The sequence below is a fragment of the Marmota flaviventris genome, chromosome 15, assembly GCF_047511675.1.
Source record: "Marmota flaviventris isolate mMarFla1 chromosome 15, mMarFla1.hap1, whole genome shotgun sequence".
Taxonomy (NCBI): Eukaryota; Metazoa; Chordata; class Mammalia; order Rodentia; family Sciuridae; genus Marmota; species Marmota flaviventris.
Window position 1 is genome coordinate 41269151 of NC_092512.1, and position 18514 is coordinate 41287664.

Sequence of the window (18514 nt, forward strand, 5' to 3'; positions counted from 1 at the left end):
TATACATTAAACATATAAGTAATTTAATTTAATCTATCATAAGCAGAATGATTACTTACTTGGGAATGGAGGACGGCCAAATAGAAATGTGTTCAGCTGTGATATCATTCACTATGTCTTCCTTTAAAAACAAAAAGGGTGATTTTTTTTTTTTTTTAGTTGTAGATGTACAATACCTTTGTTTTATTTTTATTTTTTTTCCTATAGTGCTGAAGATCAAACCCAGTGCTTTATGCAAAAGCACTCTACCACTGAACCACAATCCCAGTCCCCAAAAGTGTGATTTAAAAAGAAATGTCTTTCAAAAACTTTTAAACATGAAATTACAAAATACTAACCCTGGGGGACTGGCAATATAGCTCAGTTGGTAGAGTGCTTGCCAGGTATGCACAAGGCTTTGGAACAGCACCGCCAAAAATAAACATATAAATAAATAAATAATACTGACCCGAACATTGTGAAGTTTCACAAACAGTGATACGATTATAGTCAAAACCAATGGTTCCTAGAAGGGGGGAAAAAAAATCTTAAAATAATGTGCATATGTTCACACAACACACACACACATACCCACCCTATACACATAAATAAATCTTTTTAATATTTCTCGTATCAATCTCAGGGACACCAAGTATTTTTTTTTTTTTTTTTCAAAAGACCCTTGTCTTTTGGAATTTAGCATCTACTTTAGAGTATATTAAAGATCAACTTTTTTATATATATATTTATTTTTTAACTGTAGTCAAACAACTTATTTATTTTTATGTGGTGCTGAGGATTGAACCCAGGGCCTTGCACGTGCTAGGCAAGCACTCTGCTGCTGAGCCCCAGCCCAAGATCAACTTTATTTTTAAATCTCACCAAAAAAAAAAACAAAAAAAAAAAAACCAAGAGTGGTTGGCGATATAGCTCAGTTGATAGAGTGCTTGCCTCCCAAGCACAAGGCCCTGGGTTCAATCCCCAGCACCATCTCACACACACAAACAAAAAAAAAATCAGAACACAATTTACATGACAATTACCATATTTAGAGGTTTGGTTTATGGTGTTCTCTCTCCAGAAGCAAATCCTCACTTTTGGGTGGTACTAGGGATCAACCCCAGGGCCTCCAGCTTGCAGGGCAAGTGTTCCACCATTAAGCTATACCCTCATATGACTTTTGATCTCTTTCCAACTAGTACTTCCTACTACCTCAAAAAATTGACTTTTTATTCCTTACCTAACATTTAAAGGACAAATCTTAGGTCATGACCATTAGATAAATATGACACCTAATCCTTCAAGCAAAAGCCAGGCTTAACACATCTAGCCCTACTGTAGGACTGAACTCAGGGGCACTCGACCACTGAGCCACATCCCCAACCCTATTTTTTTTCTTTTAATTTTTTTACTTGTAGGTTGACACAATTACTTTATTTTTATTTATTTATTTTTATGTAGTGCTAAGGATCGAACCCAGTGCCTCACTCATGCTAGGCAAGCGCTCTACCACTAATCACAACCCTGGTCCCCCAACCCTATTTTGTACTTTATTTAGAGACAGGGTCTGAGTTGCTTAGCTCCTCACCTTTGCTGAGGCTGTCTCTGAACTCAAGATCCTCCTGCCTCAGCCTCCCAAGCTGCTGGGATTATAGGTGTGCGCCACTGCACCTGACTTGGAAAGTTCTTTACAATTTAAAAAACACCTGCTCTACTACTAAAACATGGTAAATTCAAAGTAAATTTCTTTATTCAGATTATCTCATCCCTAATAAGAATTGAAGTGCTGCAGATGAGCACATTAACAAGTAACTATTCAGCCATTTGAGGCACTCAATGTATTTTTAGCATTCTACAAAAATCAACAAAAGTAATTAGACTGATTTTAATAAAACTTACCCGTAATTTTTTGATAAAAGAAAGCAGTTCACTCCTACAAAAACAAATATTTTTTGTATACACAATTAATATCAGATTTTAAAACATAAACTCAAGTATGAAAATTATATGGGAAGGTTTATTCTTAACTGTTCAATTCTACATGTATGAAAAGGAATATACTATTGTCATAACCTAGTAAAAATTTCTTCCAGTTTTAATAGAGAAACAAAAAGTTATCTATATAATCCTCACAGATTTGTACCTAACATGCAAGAGAAGTGTTCCACCATTGACTTATACCTGCAGCTTCCCTCATGACTTCTGACCTCTTTCCAACTAGTACTTCCAATTACCTCAAAAACTGACTTTTTAATTTCTTACAATATTTAAAGAATGAAACCCAAGTTATGACCATTAAATAAATGACACTAATATTTTCAAGCAAAAATTAAAACCATGTTTCATAACCCAGTCATAGAATTCTTTAATACCATCCAACATCAGACATTTAGTACTATCCAACCTCAGATTTTGAGTTCTAGCTGATTATTCAGTTACTGATAGGCTGTCCTCCTAAACAGAAAATATTTTCAAAGGTGGCTATGCAAACAAGTCCATCAGAAATGAGAGCCATTGACTCCTTAAGATTATTCATCTTTATGATATACAGAATAAAAGAAGATGTTCAGATAGTATAAATTAAAGAGAATGCAAAAACTTGTAACTGATAGAAACATACCAACACATACCGATACATTATACCTAATGTAGATTCCCTCTGTTTTATTAAACTAACTCTGCCATCATTTCCTCGTTTGTGCTGATTGGACACACTGCAGATCTGAACAACAACTTCCCAAAGGTCTTTAGCAGTCCGTCTACTTTCTTTAGGGCCAGGAAGTTCTTTGCATGTAGCTGCTAAAAGCTGTCCAAGCTATAACATGAAAAACAAAAAGAAAACAAACAAAGATAATCCATTATATCATACTGTCACGACAGTCCTATTATTAGGTTATACTGAAGAAAGATGGTAACTGTCCAAACATACCAAGCAGTTATTTTATGCTATGCATTCAATAAAACTTCTGAGAAATTCAGGACTCACTGTCATTCCTCACTGAATTTGAGGAAGAGTATCCATTAGTTCTACCTTATAAACCTCATCATTTCTGAAGAATTATAATCTAAGAGAATAGAAACTAAGCTAATGAGAACAAAAAATGAGATAATGAATACAAAAAGGTAAGTGATTAAGTGTGGATAAAACTGCCCAATATACATAGTATGATGCATCTTTTAAAGAAAATTTATGAAGCTGGGAGTGGTAGCACACATTTGTAATCCCAGCTATTTGGGAGCCTGATGAGGCAGGAGGATCCCAAGTTTGAGGCCAACCTGGTTAACTTAATGAGACCCTGTCTCAAAAAAGGCTGGAGATGTAGCTCAGTGGCAGTGCTTACCTGGTATGCATGAAGCTCTGGGCTCAATCCCCAGCACAATTTAAAAAAAAAATAATAAAGTCTATAATGGAAAGCACACACCATGACCTTAACTGTGGTGAAAGTCCAAAGGTGACATTAAAATAACGCTTACACATATGCACAAACACATTTGTTACCCTTACTCATGAGGAAGGAAATTGAAGTTGGCAGAAAAAGGAATAAGCAACTTGTTCTTCTTTTCTTTTTGATGCTGGGAACTGAACCCAGAGCCTCTATCACAAAGCTATAACCCCAGCCCTTAGAGCAACTTTTCTCTAACAAAAATGGTTGCACTTGGGGATAGACCTACTGTTATTCTGAGCCAGAATTAAGAAAAGACAGATTACAGAAAGTGGTTGATCTCATTAACCTTAATGACCTAAGACAAAAGAAAAACTCCAAAATAGTGAAAGGGTTGAAAGCAACAGGCAGAGAAGAGAAAGGCCCAAAATACAGAGGAGAAAACCAGGTTTATATCAAATTAGCATTTTCTTTCCATAATTTCAAACAAAAGAGGGCCCTCTGTCCTTACTCATTAAATTTTATATATCACAGCTCTGTTTAGGGGGTTCAGTGACAAGAATAATTTCAAGTTCATCTGAAAACCCCAGTTCCCACCAAACTGTACCTAGAAAGTATTCTAATGAGGTCCCCACTGCTTAAGGTGGCTTCTCTTAGGAGGGGACAGATTACGAAAAAAAATAGTGCTTTAATTCAATAAATGATACACTGTGAAAACTATGCCAGTTAGCTTTTTATCTACATATACTGTTTTATTAAACTAGTAAGTTAGAGGTTATTACTTCAACCCTAATACATCAATATACATCTTCTAAAGACAAGGACATTGTCCTACATAACCACAACTCTGATTACACTGAAGAAAATTAACAAGAATACTGGTGCTGGGGTTGTACCTCAGTGGTAGAGCACTTGCCTAGCATATGTGAGACACTAGGTTCAATTCTCAGCACCGCATATAAACAAAGATCCATCAACAACTAAAAAAAAAAGAATACTGGTGCTTTCTAAATCTAGTGAAAATGATGTACAAACACTACTTGAACCATGTGATAGATATTAGGCACACACAGGACAGTTCATCCTGCATGCCCACTGCACAGATTCTTCTCCAATTACTGGAATCACAATACATGCAGCTATTTATGCAATACCATGCCAGGGTTACTATAGTTCCTTATCTCAAATTCATTATCTATTGTCAGGGATTATATGCTTACCTGAAGATCACTAAATTTACTAAGTATATAAATTCAAAATGAAAGTAAGAACTTTCAGATCATTTTCAGTTCACAAGTGTGATGATAGGGTGTTCATGCTGTTGTGTGAGACGGCCTCCATCTAAACCTTGTTACAACGTCTATAGCTCTGATGGGGATCAGGGGTTCAGAGGATTTAAGTCCCCCAAATCAACTAAATTCTACAAACCTCCTCGAGCACTAGTATTTTTTTTTTTTTTTTTTGAGTACTAGTATTTTTGGGCACCATGTAGGGCATGGAAATATAAAAATTACTGCCCATGAAACTCACTATCTTATAGGAAAAAACAGGTGAACAAATAATTTTTTATATACTATGAAAACAAAAGAAGGGGCTAGGGCTGCAGCTCAGTGGTAAAGTGCCTGCCTTACATGTGTGAGGGACCAGGTTTGATTCTCTGCACCACATAAAAATAAAGATATTGTGTCCATCTACAACTAAAACAAAAACAAAAACAAAGAAAGCATGAAAACACAAGAAATATGTCAACAATAATAAGAGCAGGACTAGTACAACTCACACTAGTATAAAGAGGAGAAAGTGATTGTTGAGAGCCACAGCCGAAGGGGCCCCAGCAAACTTCCAGCTGCCAGCAAACTTCCAGCTGCCGGCTGATGATTGGCTCACAGCGGCCTCAGCAACATCTAGCTGATTGGCTCCTCTGCGGTGATGCTCATTGGGCTGTTTCCCTGCCCTTTCAGACCACGGAGCTGCTCATTGGGGAACTTTTTTGGCTCCGCCCACGTGACCCAGCCAATCGGCCTCAAGAGCAGGAGGATTGTGGGAGGTGGAGAGAGAGGCTTGGGTTGGAGAGAGAGGCTTGTGGAAAGCCGGTGGTGGCAGTTGGGGCTCTGAGGGTTTTTCCTGAGAGGCTGTTTTGTTTGGCGTGTGTGGTTCTAAAGATAAAGTTAGTTTCTTTTGACAAGTGGCTCCTGATTGTGCCCAGCCAGACTGCGGCATTTGGTGGCTCGCACGGGGAGCGACTGAGGGTAAGTGATAAGGTAAACTGCTCGCCCCTGAGGGCAGGGCGAGAGGATCGGTAGCCATTTTAAGATTCTTCTTTTGTTTGGGTTCACTTTTGTTTTAAGTTGCCTGTCCCTGGAGATGAGTGAGACGGAAGAAAAACCGCTCACATCTGAGGAAAAACTATTTGCATCTGAGGAACAGATAGGGAGAAAGGTTATAATGATTTTTTGTTGTTCCATTTTTATTTCATTCTATCTCGGTTTTGTTTGGTGTTATCTTGTTGGGTTGTATTATAGTAGAAATATGGGATCAGAAATTAGTAAAAAACAAACCGAAAGAGTGTTAAGTAAATTGTTAGAGGAAGGAGGCATCCCAGTAAAATCAAGAGCAGTCAGGGCATACGTTGATACAATACAAAAATGTAGCCCATGGCTTTTTAAGGAGGAGTTGTTAAATACATCACAATGGAACCATCATGGTGAAGATTTAAAAAGAATAGAAAAGAAAAGCCCAGGGACTCTGCCAGTTGGCACATTGCCATTGTGGACGTTCATATCTTGTTTGCTTAGTTCAAAGCCTTCAGTTCAGACAATGGTAGAGGAAGGAGAAGACATACTGATTCAAGTAAAAGAGAAGGTCTCTCAAGTTAATCAGACAGAGGAAAAGATTCAAGTAAAAGAGAAGGTCTCTCGAGCTAGTCAGACAGAGGAAAAAATTCAAGTAAAAGAGAAGGTCTCTCAAACTAGTCAGACAGAGGAAAAAATTCAAGTAAAAGAGAAGGCCTCTCAAGCTAGTCAGACAGAGAAAGAAAGTGTAAAACAGAAAAAGCCATCAGGGGGAAAGTTACAACAGGAGACTGCTACTAACACCTTTCTATCACCAGAGGGTGTAAGTGTCCAACCAACAGCACCACCTCTACAGGAGACTGCTACTAACACCTTTCTATCACCAGAGGACGTAAGTGTCCAACTAACAAGGCCTCCTCCATATGCTGGGAGGTCCCCAACCCACGCAGTTGATAGTTGGGATCCTGAGACAAGATCTCAAATATTAACATGCCCTGTATTTGAGGCAGGAGGGCAGCGAGTTTACCATGTTTTAAATTTCAAAACAGTGAAGCAGCTAAAAGAGGCTGTAACAACCTATGGTCCTCAAGCACCCTTCACTGTAAGCATGGTCGAATCCATTAACAACTTGAACATGACGCCAGCAGATTGGGCTAATATGTGTAAAGCTGTGCTAAATGGAGGACAATACCTGTTATGGAAGGTTGCCAATGAGGAATTTTGCAAGGAGACGGCTAGGCGAAATGCAACAGCTGGTTATCCTCAGAGAAATCTAGATATGTTGTTAGGAAAGGGACCTTATGAGGATCAGCAGCAACAAATTGCATATGATCCTGGTGTACATGCACAAATTGCTGTAGATGCAATTAAGGCATGGAAGACTTTACAAGGACATGGAGGTTTACAAGGTCAATTATCTAAGGTAATACAAGGAGCTAATGAACCTTATGCTGAATTTGTAGATAGGCTTATTCAAACAGCTAGCAGAGTTTTTGGGAATACAGAACAAGCAATGCCATTACTAAAACAACTGGCTTATGAGCAAGCGAATCGTTGGTGCAGAGATATCATTAGACCATGGAAACATGAAGATTTAAACACATATATTAAATTATGTAGAGATATTAATGAACAAGAGCAAGTCGTGGCAGCTGCAGTAAAACAGGCTTTAGATTCCAGAGACATTAATGAACAAGGGCAAATTGTGGCAGCTGCAGTAAAACAGGCTTTAGATGCCAGGCCAAGAACATGCTACAATTGTGAACAAACAGGACATTTTAAAAGGAATTGCCCCATAGGAGGAGGGTTTAACAAAACTAGGTATCAAAGGAGTAGAATACCAGGTATTTGCCCACGATGCCGTAGAGGGAGACATTGGGCTAATGAATGCCGTTCTCAAACCACCATAGAGGGTACTCCATTATCAAAAAACGAACAAGGACCAGGTGTTTATCCACGATATCGTGGAGAAAGGCATCAGGCTCCGTTGCCAAAAAATGGACAGGGGGGACCAATACCACAAATATACGGAGCACTGGAGGAACCCAGCAACACCATCAGGGTAGTTCCCAGGACACATTGTCCATCAGATCCCTCATCAGACAAACCAGAGGGAGCACAGGGTTGGACATCTGCGCCTCCGCCAGAGCAGTACTAACTCCAGAGATGGGAGTTCAAATCATTCCCACAGGGGTGAAAGGACCTCTTCCCAAAGGAACAGTAGGCTTATTATTAGGACGCAGCTCTTCTACTCTAAAAGGACTTATGATAAGTCCTGGGGTAATTGATCCCGATTATGAAGGTGAAATAAAAATTATAGCCAGTTCTCCAAAGGGTATATCAGTAATTTCACCAGGAGATAGAATAGCACAGTTACTAATAATACCCAGCCTACATGATAAATTTTCCAGTCGTGCTGTAGAAAGAGGTTCCAAGGGATTAGGCTCCACAGGTGTAGATTGGGCTATGCTTTCTTTAAATTTAGATTCTCGCCCCATGCCAAAACTAAATATTCAAGGACATGAATTTAATGGGCTACTGGATACAGGCGCAGACCTTAGCATCATCTCTCGTCAAGAGTGGCCAAAACATTGGCCATTACAACAAGCCACTCAAACGCTTCGAGGCCTAGGAGTGGCGACTAATCCCCATAGAAGTGCAATGGTATTAGATTGGAAGGATCCTGAAGGATGTGAAGGAACTATACAGCCATATGTATTGGATCATTTTCCCGTAAATTTATGGGGACGAGATGTCCTAGATCAATTAGGTTTGACATTAACAAATAACATCAATCAAAATGCACCCACTATTATGGCTAGACAAGATTTTAGGAAAGGAAAAAGATTAGAAAAACAAGAACAAGGTATAGCAGCACCAATACAAATAGATCAAGGAACAGACAGACATGGGTTGGATTTTCAGAAAGGGCCACTGAGACAATAAAAATTACTTGGAAATCAGAAAGACCAGTATGGGTTCCTCAGTGGCCCCTGACTAAAGAAAAGATACAAGCAGCCCATGACCTGGTCAAACAACAATTAGCGGAAGGACATATACAACCTTCTGTAGCTCCCCATAATACTCCCATTTTTGTCATCAAAAAGAAATCTGGTAAATGGAGATTATTGCAAGATTTAAGAGCCATTAATAATGAGATGGTTATTATGGGACCTGCTCAATCAGGGATTCCTCAATTGTCTGCTTTGCCAAAAACCTGGTATGTTTTAGTTAAAGATATTAAAGATTGTTTTTTTTCAATTCCAATTCATCCTGAGGATAGTCCACGTTTTGCATTTACTATCCCTGCACTGAATCATGAAGGTCCTGATCAGAGATATGAATGGAAAGTACTCCCTCAAGGGATGGCTAACAGCCCAACTATGTGTCAAATTTATGTTAACAAAGTAATCCAGCCACTTAGAAATCAAAATCCTGAACTACAAATATTTCACTATATGGATGATGTATTATTAGCACACAAAGATAAAAACACATTGCTAGAATGTTATGCCACACTTACAAGCTTATTAAAAAATTATAATCTAGAGATAGCAATAGATAAAGTACAATTAAATTTTCCAATTAATTATTTAGGAGTTCTATTATCCTCAACCATGGTCCGTCCACCAAAAATTCAAATACGAGTAGATCAACTCAAATCACTTAATGACTTTCAAAAGTTATTAGGAGACATAAATTGGATAAGGCCTTATTTAGGTATACCAACAGGAGAGTTGGGACCTTTATTTGATATCCTAAAAGGTCCATCAGATCCAAATTCACCCCGAATGTTAACGCCTGAAGCAAGAAAGGCATTAAAAATCATTGAAACATATATGGAAAATATGCATTTGGATAGAATTGATATGTTTGCCTTTATTATTTATTGTACTACCAACAAAAAATATTCCTACAGGAGTATTTTGGCAAGAAGGTCCACTATTATGGATACATTTATCTTATTCTCCTAACACTATTCTTACTAGGTATCCTGAGGCTGTAGGACAATTAATACTCAAAGGAATAAAAGCAGCAAAGGGAGTGTTTGGAATTTCTCCCAATAAAATTATTACTCCATATACTATGAATCAAATTGATGAGTTAGCTAATGAGTTAAATACTTGGGCAATAATCATGTGCAAATCTAATGTTTCATTTGATAACCACTTACCATCTAATCCTTTATTGTCCTTTTGGTCATCGCATCCTGTAATTTTTCCAAAAATGACAAGAAAAACACCTATCATGAATGCTCCAAATATATTCACTGATGGGTCAAATAATGGTACAGCAGCAATAGTTACACCTGATCAAACTTTTACATTTTTAGTACCCAAACAATCAGCTCAAAAGGTAGAGCTTAATGCAGTATTACAAGCTTTTGTGATGTTTAAAGATTCTGTATTTAATTTATTTTCCGATAGTCAGTATATAGTTAACGCTATAGTATCCCTTGAAGATGCTGGTAGGATTTCCCCTTCCTCTACTGTTTTCTATTTGCTTTCCACTATACAAAGTCTAATCTGGGACAGAAAAGATCCATTCTTTATAGGACATATCAGGGCACATACAGGATTGCCTGGAGCCCTTAGTTTGGGCAATGATTTAGCAGATAAAACTACACATGACATACATATTTTCTCTACACTAGAAGCAGCTATAAATTTTCATAAAAGGTTCCATGTCAATGCTAATACTTTACAAAAGTGTTTTAAAATAACTAAGGAACAAGCTAGACAAATAATAAAACAATGTCAAAATTGTGTGACCTTTTTACCACAAGTTAATCTTGGAGTCAATCCTAGAGGATTGATACCTAACCATATTTGGCAGATGGACGTCACACACTTGCCAGAATTTGGAAAATTAAAATATTTGCATGTTACAGTTGATACTTCCTCTGGATTTTTGATGGGCTCCCTTCATGCCGGAGAAAAAACTAAAGATGTTATAGCTCATTGCTTACAAAATTTTGCCACTGTGGGTGTTCCAAAACAGTTAAAAACAGATAATGCCCCTGGTTATACTTCTACCTCTTTTAAACAATTTTGCTCAACATTTGGCATTACTCATATAACAGGAATCCCATACAATCCACAGGGACAAGGCATAGTTGAAAGAGCTCATCAAACTATTAAAATGCACTTATTAAAGGAAAAAGAAGGAATTGGGAAGGGGTATATATTCCCCAAAGATAAACTTAAAATAACCCTTTTTACTCTAAACTTTTTAAATTTGGATTCATCAGGACTTAGTGCTGCGGAAAGGCATATGTGTCCAAAAAATGTGCATAAGCCCAAGGTACTTTGGAAGGATATTCTAACAGGACAATGGAAAGGTCCTGACCCAGTAATTGTCTGGAGTCGGGGGTCTGTTTGTGTGTTTCCACAGGGAGAACAGCAGCCGATTTGGATTCCAGAGAGATTAACTAAAGCGATTTCTACAGACCAAAAAGATGATGATTTGACTCAAGTCCATAACAGCTGATATCCAGAACTCCAGTTTGGCTATCCTTACATCTGCGATAGAACCAGGATGCTTTTTTCAATATCAATTTTATTATTGCCCTTTCCCACATTCTATTTCGTTTTTTGAGCTCATACAGACCTAGGTTAATATTTTGCTGATCAGTTCTATTTTTTGACTATAGAGTTTTTAAACATTGCAATGGAGATTTCACCTGTAAAAAGTTATAAGGCCTTTACTATTATGTTATGTGTTGTATGTATTATATATGTGCACACTTGTGTTTTGTGTTATATGTCTGAATGTACGTATGTCCATATATCATATATGATGAGCGCTCATGAAAAATGGATCTAAATATATATATTTTTTTTATTCACGTGATTTAAATGGTTTAATTTAAATTGGGTAAACAACTGTTGAGGATTGTTTTAATATGTAAAAAAAAAAGGAGGTTAACAGATCTGTTTGTTTACTTTCACCTTTCCTTTTCATTATATTTAATAATTCTCTTAAAGACAATGTAAATTGTTAAGAAAATTGTTTTCTTTTAGTGCCTTCTGGAATGTTACATAATTTTTTCTTTAGCCATTATTGCCAGAATTCCTATCTTCATCCCAGTGCTGGTGAAGTCAAAGATAAAACCAATCTACAGCTTCTGCAATAGCCATCACTGAACTGCTTGCAGAACTTGCCTGGACACATTGTGAACTCACCTGTATGCATTGTGAACTATTTGTTGGTGCAGCAACTTGTGGTAGTGTTGGGGTATTTTTGCTGATGATATCATCGGTGGTACAATTTTTCCAAAAGGAGCCATCAATTGGCTTGGTGTATCTTCCTCCCTTCTGCTTGTCATGATTGTCCAGCTAAAATTTGGGGGCCAACAGAGGTGAGGCAAAGAACCTCACCCCCCGCTGGTACAAAGACCTCTCCACAGGTGTGGCTGTATACTGGACCGGTAGTCAGTGACGGGTAAGATCCAATTGCAACCTAACGGGTAAGGACCATATGTACTATTGGACAACCTAAGGCAGGCACGGTCCCTAAGCCACATGCTTTTTGTTTAAACAGAGAGGGGGAGATGTTGAGAGCCACAGCCGAAGGGGCCCCAGCAAACTTCCAGCTGCCGGCTGATGATTGGCTCACAGCGGCCCCAGCAACATCTAGCTGATTGGCTCCTCTGCGGTGATGCTCATTGGGCTGTTTCCCTGCCCTTTCAGACCACGGAGCTGCTCATTGGGGGACTTTTTTGGCTCCGCCCATGTGACCCAGCCAACGGGCCTCAAGAGCAGGAGGATTGTGGGAGGTGGAGAGAGAGGCTTGGGTTGGAGAGAGAGGCTTGTGGAAAGCCGGTGGTGGCAGTTGGGGCTCTGAGGGTTTTTCCTGAGAGGCTGTTTTGTTTGGCGTGTGTGGTTCTAAAAATTAAGGTTGTTTCTTTTGACAAGTGGCTCCTGATTGTGCCCAGCCAGACTGCAGCAAGTGATTTACTTATTTAGGGAGAAAGGAAAGCTTATGAGAAACTACATAAACAGGCAAAAATGGGAAGGACAGCCCAGCAGAGAACACACACGCAAAGTACAAAAGCATTAGAAAACATCACGCAAGGACACTGGAGCAGGCATAGCAAGGTGCAGGGAGACACACCTACAGGAGAAGCACTCATACCTTAAAAGGTCTTGTAGGTCATATTAAAAACCTGGACTTTTATCCCACACTATATCTACTATTACCACCAGCCACACTGCCTCCCATTCTGATCCACGGGGCAGACTAGACAGTTCTGCATTATTGCAAAAGGGTATTATTTAGTCACATGCTTACAATTTTTCCTTTCTTTTCTGTGATTACATAATAATATATATTAAATAAATAAGAAAACATGTAAAGCAGAAAATAAAATTGGTTAAAATTACCCTATATTCCAATATCAAGAAAATATGTTATTTTGCCAGGCTTTCCCAAAATATAGTACTTATTAACTTCTCCTATTACTTTTAAAGAACAAACCCTTCTTACTCTGAACTTCAGAGTCCTCTGGCCTTAACATTATCCAGAGAGGCAGGAGCCAACTATGGAAGGAGGTATACAAAACCCAATCATCAGATGACTTGATGAGATGCATCTGTAACTACTTTTGGCAAGGTCACCACACATTCTTTTGGGCCACACCAGAGAACTGCAGGAAGCAGCAAGATAACCTAGCCTACAACACAATTTCCTGTATTCTTATACATCACAGGCCTTCAAATATTCATTACATAAACATTTGCCCGTCTATTCTAGTATACAACTCCACAGAGTTCTCAGTGCCTTAACACTGTGCAGCAAACTACAAGTGGAAATGATAATAAGCCTGGAACAACTCTCATTTGAGAGTTTATTAAAGATTAAGCATAGACTGTTAGGCATAGTCACATCAGTACCCTAAATATCAGGGACTCATTCATACCCCAGAAAGTTCACTCAACAGAGAGATATGATCCAACGGCCGAAATTCCTAAGAAAAGGATAAAGTATAACAATGTTTTTGTTTTGTTTTAGTACTAGGGAGTGAACACAGAGTATTTTACCACTGAGCTACAACCCTAGTGCCTTTAATTTTTAATTTTGATACAGGGTTTCACTAAGTTACCAAGGCTCTCATTAAGTTGCAGAGTCTGGCCTCAAACTTTTTTAGGGCGGAAGGGAGGCAGGCGGGCAGGGAGACCACGGGGGATGACCAGGGATTTAAGCAAGAGGTACTTAACCACTGAGCCACATGCCCAATCCTTTTCATTTTTTGAGACAGGACCTTGCCAAGTTACTTAGGGCCTCACTAAATTGCTGAGGCTGGCCTTGAACTTGCCATCCTCCTGTCTCAGTCTTCCCAAGCTGCTGGAATTAGAGGTATTTGCCACCATGACTAGATGAGTAAATTCTTTCATACTGGTATATACAAAACATGTTATTAATTAACAAAGATGATATAGATTCAGGAATATCAAACTTAGAACAGTAAACTGATTCAAAAAAAAGGTAAGATGTTCAAATAGAAAATGTACAGAAGCATCACTGGTTCTATATTTTAATCATAGAACTTAAAGCAAAACTTAACTAACCTCGCACTACACTATGATTATACCAAAATGTTGTCTGTTAACATCATTATTTGCATTTGTATCTTCAAGAGTTATAAGGCATTAGAAATAGTCAAAAGGGCAAAGTCAAGTGTATGTATTGTCAAATACTATGATTTTAACTACAAGCATTTGTCCCATCTTACACTGTATCACAGAAATTTGGCAAATTCCCAAAGTAGTATAAAAAAACAGGTACAACAACATTCTAATAATCACTTTGTTGAGATTAAAAACCTTAATTACCTTTACATATGGATTACTCTGAAGTAGAAATGCAGGAACTTGCAGTGTAAGATATTCATTTTCTCTCCAGTTTAACATAAAAGCAACACATTCCTCAGCTACTACCTGACGAAGAGGAATATCTAAAAAAAACCAAACGGTTGGAATAACCATCATAATATCTGCTCAGATTTCAAATGATTAATAAAAAAAGCTACAGAACAAAAATAAAGTAATGCTAATATTTTATACTTTTCTCTATAAAGCTTAACATCTCCCAACAATACATGTCCATGGTCTCCATTATTATTAATCAGGCAAATTATCCCTTAGAGCCCAAAAATCCACTGTGAAAGTCTAAAAGTTGATACCTGTCCTATAGAAACTTATAATTCAAGTGAGCAGAAAATAATTATACAAGTAAAACAAGTACAAAATGGTACAATATAAATTTTTAGCATGTTTACAGAAAATAGATAAACTATATAAAATAGCAATAAATCTGTTAATCTATTTATCATTTTAAATTTTTTGATTCAAATGTAATACTCATAAAAGTCATTTACTCATTCAAAAAACATTTACTGTTCTACAAAAAAATTTCAAGTAAAAAAGTAGCAAGAAAAATCAGTCATTTTCAACATTTCCTTTGAAATAATTAAATATACCCTAATACGTTGCAAAAGTTTGTAGCTTAAAGTACATAATTTCAAATTTTAAGATACTTTAGGAAAAAGAAACCAAATTAAATCCCAACTAACAATGTTAATACAACATGGGAAAAATGAGCTCCCCTTTTCTAGATAACTGTATTCCTCAGTCTTTTTATATTTCTTGGACATTGTCTATGGCTATTTTTATCACATTTTATTCCAAAAAAGGATGTGAGATGATGAAAAATATGCAAAACACAGCAAAATAAAATATTAATACATTATATGCATCATCTTCTAAAGATAGAATGATGAAAAAAGTGAAATCAGTTCCCCAAATACATGCCTATTACTGCTCTATGCATTTTGCTGAAGGGAGGACTTGGCTCCAAGGCTTCCTTTATTCAGACCTCTTCATCAGTAATACTGGCTTGCCAGAGGAATGATGCTTAAACCTAGGGAGCTGGATTCTGATTCAGCTTGAGAGTCAGTGATTTAGAGATTAAATTTCCCCTAAAGTACTGGCAATAGAATTATTCATTAAAAGTGCAAAGTCAAGTGCTTTGTCATAAGCTCTTAACAGCCAGAGTTGCCCTAACATTCAATTTAGCTGCAGCTGACAAACAAAAAGGAATAGAAATCTAACCTACTTGGCTACAGAAAAGTAGGGCTCTCTCCCAAAAGACATTAGTAGTATTAGAAAAATTAATATCTTCCTATTATTTCTACTATAATTGAAAGGCTGGATCTCTTGTCAGTTAAGATCACTTCCTGTTCCTTAAAATAAAAGCAGGTCAACCCATGTAAAAGAGTGCTTCTCTGTGTTCTATAGAAGGTATGCATCTACTTTGTGCAAAACTGGCCTCTTTTCCTTTAAAAAGGAGTGAAGAGAAGGTGGCAGATGACAACTTTCTCCTCTCCCTCTCTTGACCTCTGGAGGAAGCATGCCTATCAACATCAACTCTTACACTGGCATTGAGGTACAGAGATAGAACAGCAGAGGCAGGAGTCTATGCTCAACTCAGGTAACTAGCACAAGAATAGGACAAGCTGAACATTGAGCAAATTAAGAAATTACATAAACTATATGCAGAGTGATAAGCCTCTTATGAAACAAAATGGAAAAAAGTGATATGACTGCCAAACTGTTAAATCAAAAATGTCATACAGGGGGCTGTGGCTGTAGCTCAGTGGCAGAGTGCTTGCCTTGGACGTGGGAGGCACTGGGTTTGATCCTCAGCACCACATAAAAAAATACACAAATAAAATAAAGGCATGCTGTCCATCTACAACTACCAAAAAAAAAAAGTCATACAGAAGAAACCAGTTGCAGTGGCTCACACCCGTAATCCCAGTGGCTTGGGAGGCTGATGCTGGAGGATCAGGAGTTCAAAAGAGAGCCTCAGCAACTTAGTGAGGCCCTAAGCAACTTAATGAGATCCTGTCTCAAAGTAAAAAAATAAAAAGGGCTGGGCCTATGTTTCAGTGGTTAAGCACTCCTGGGTTTAATCCCTGATTACCCCCACTCCCCCAAAAAAGTCATAAAGGAAATGGGGGGGTGGCTCAATGGCAGAGCGTTAGCCTAGCATGTGGGAGGTCCAGGATTCAATCACCAGCCAGCCCCCGACAAAAAAGCGTTGTGCAATAGACTACTAATTAAAGTCACTTCCACCCATTTCAAAAAGTAAGAGCACAGACTTAGAAACTGGACTCAGGGGTTAATAAAATCACACCCAGTTCACTCTCTTACTGTGTGATTTGGGGCAATGCTTTAAACTCTCTGCACCTCAATTACTTTATTTACACAATGGGGATAATGCACAGTAGCTTCTTCACAAAGCTGCCATGAGGACTAAATGAGTTATGCAACTAAAGTTCTTAGAGCAATGTCTTGACATGTAGCTAACACTAAAAAATATTAAGGTTTTAAACTTTTCATTAAGAAAAATCATGTATGAAAACCAATTATCTTTAAAAAGCAAGCATGTACATAACAAGCATGTGTCCATCAAGATTTAATGCCAGCATAATACTAGATCAATTCTTATAAAAACATGGTATTGCTGGGCATGTGACAAATGCCTACAATCCCAGCAATTCCAGAGGCTGAGGCAGGAGGATCACAAATTCAAAGTCAGCCTCAGCAACTTAGCAAGGCCCTAAGGAACTTAGTGAGACCTGTTTCAAAATAAAAAGGGCTGGGGATGTGGCTCAGTGGTAAAGCCCCTCTGGGTTCAATCCTCAATACAAAAAAAAAAAAAAAAACACCATATGATATCAAAGAGGACTGATACATTAAATGTCTCAAAGGTATCATACCTATGCCTGCGTGGTGGCACATACCTCTAATCCCAGCAGCTCAGGAGGCTGAGGTAGGAGGATTACAAGTTCAAAACCAGTCTCAGCAACTTAGTGAAGCCCTAAACAACTTAGCGAGACTGTGTGTCTAAATAAAAATATAAAAATGGGCTGGGATTTGTCTCAGTGGTTAAGCACCTCTGGGGTTCAATCCCTGGCACCAAAAACAAACAAACAAAAAAAGGTATTCTACCTACAATGCTAAAAAAAAAAAAAAAAAAAAAATTGTGATTCATAACTACATGGCCCCTGTGGGAAATTAAAATGTAATTAACTCATAAGACCTCTAGTTGGCCAACAGTTGTTACTGTATGGGTACGTTTCTTTACAACTCAATTTTTATTAGTTATAGTATTAAATGAGTAGATTATGACTTAATTCCTTTAAATAAATTTAAAACCTATAAAATTAAAAATCAGGGAGAGGTGAAGAGAAACTAAATCCAGGTCTTATGCATGCTAGGCAACCATGCTATACCTGAGGTACACCTGAGCTATACATCACCCCTTTTTGAGACAGGGTCTCACTAAGTTGCCCAGGCTGGCCTCAACACTTGTGATATTCCTGCTTCTGCCTCCCAAGTGTGTACCACCACATCTGGCCTAATATGCCCATTTTCACTAAAAGATATTTATCAATGAAATTGAGTGCTCAAGCTGTGTTCTAAAGTGGCCACAAGTGAACTCCTGACCCACTGGCAATCAATTTAAGGACATTTTAGGGCAGTGATGAGGAAACAAACCTTCAACCTGTATTCGTAAGGACATTATGATTCTTTACCAGACTATCTTGAAACTACAGTAGAAGCTGGGTTTGGTAATACATACCAGCAGTCCTATCTACTCATGAAGCCAAGGCAGGAAAATCACTTGAACCCAGGAGTTCCAGAGCAACCTGGGCAAAATGGCAAGACCCTTCTTCAAAAACAAAACAAAATGACAACAAAAACCCTGCAATGTAGCTTTTATAGCACATTAAATAGTGCCACAAAAATTCATGGCCACCTGGAACTTCAGAATGTGACCTTATTTGGAAAC

At 38.0% G+C, this 18514-nt stretch overlaps 1 protein-coding gene and 1 pseudogene across 2 annotated transcripts in view; one reads left to right on the top strand and one right to left on the bottom strand.

The window, feature by feature from the left end:
• Positions 1-18514, bottom strand: part of Ints8 (integrator complex subunit 8) — a 62570-nt gene that overhangs the window by 13608 nt on the left and 30448 nt on the right. For both annotated transcript variants that reach the window (XM_071602230.1, XM_027948091.3), the window contains 5 exons: positions 14488-14609; positions 2610-2794; positions 1879-1912; positions 449-505; positions 60-121 (listed from right to left, as the gene is read on the bottom strand). In XM_071602230.1, coding sequence (XP_071458331.1) covers positions 60-121; positions 449-505; positions 1879-1912; positions 2610-2794; positions 14488-14609 — 460 coding nt within the window. The remainder of the gene's footprint in view (positions 1-59; positions 122-448; positions 506-1878; positions 1913-2609; positions 2795-14487; positions 14610-18514) is intronic.
• On the top strand, positions 4641-4736 carry LOC114106595 (small nucleolar RNA U13; annotated as a pseudogene).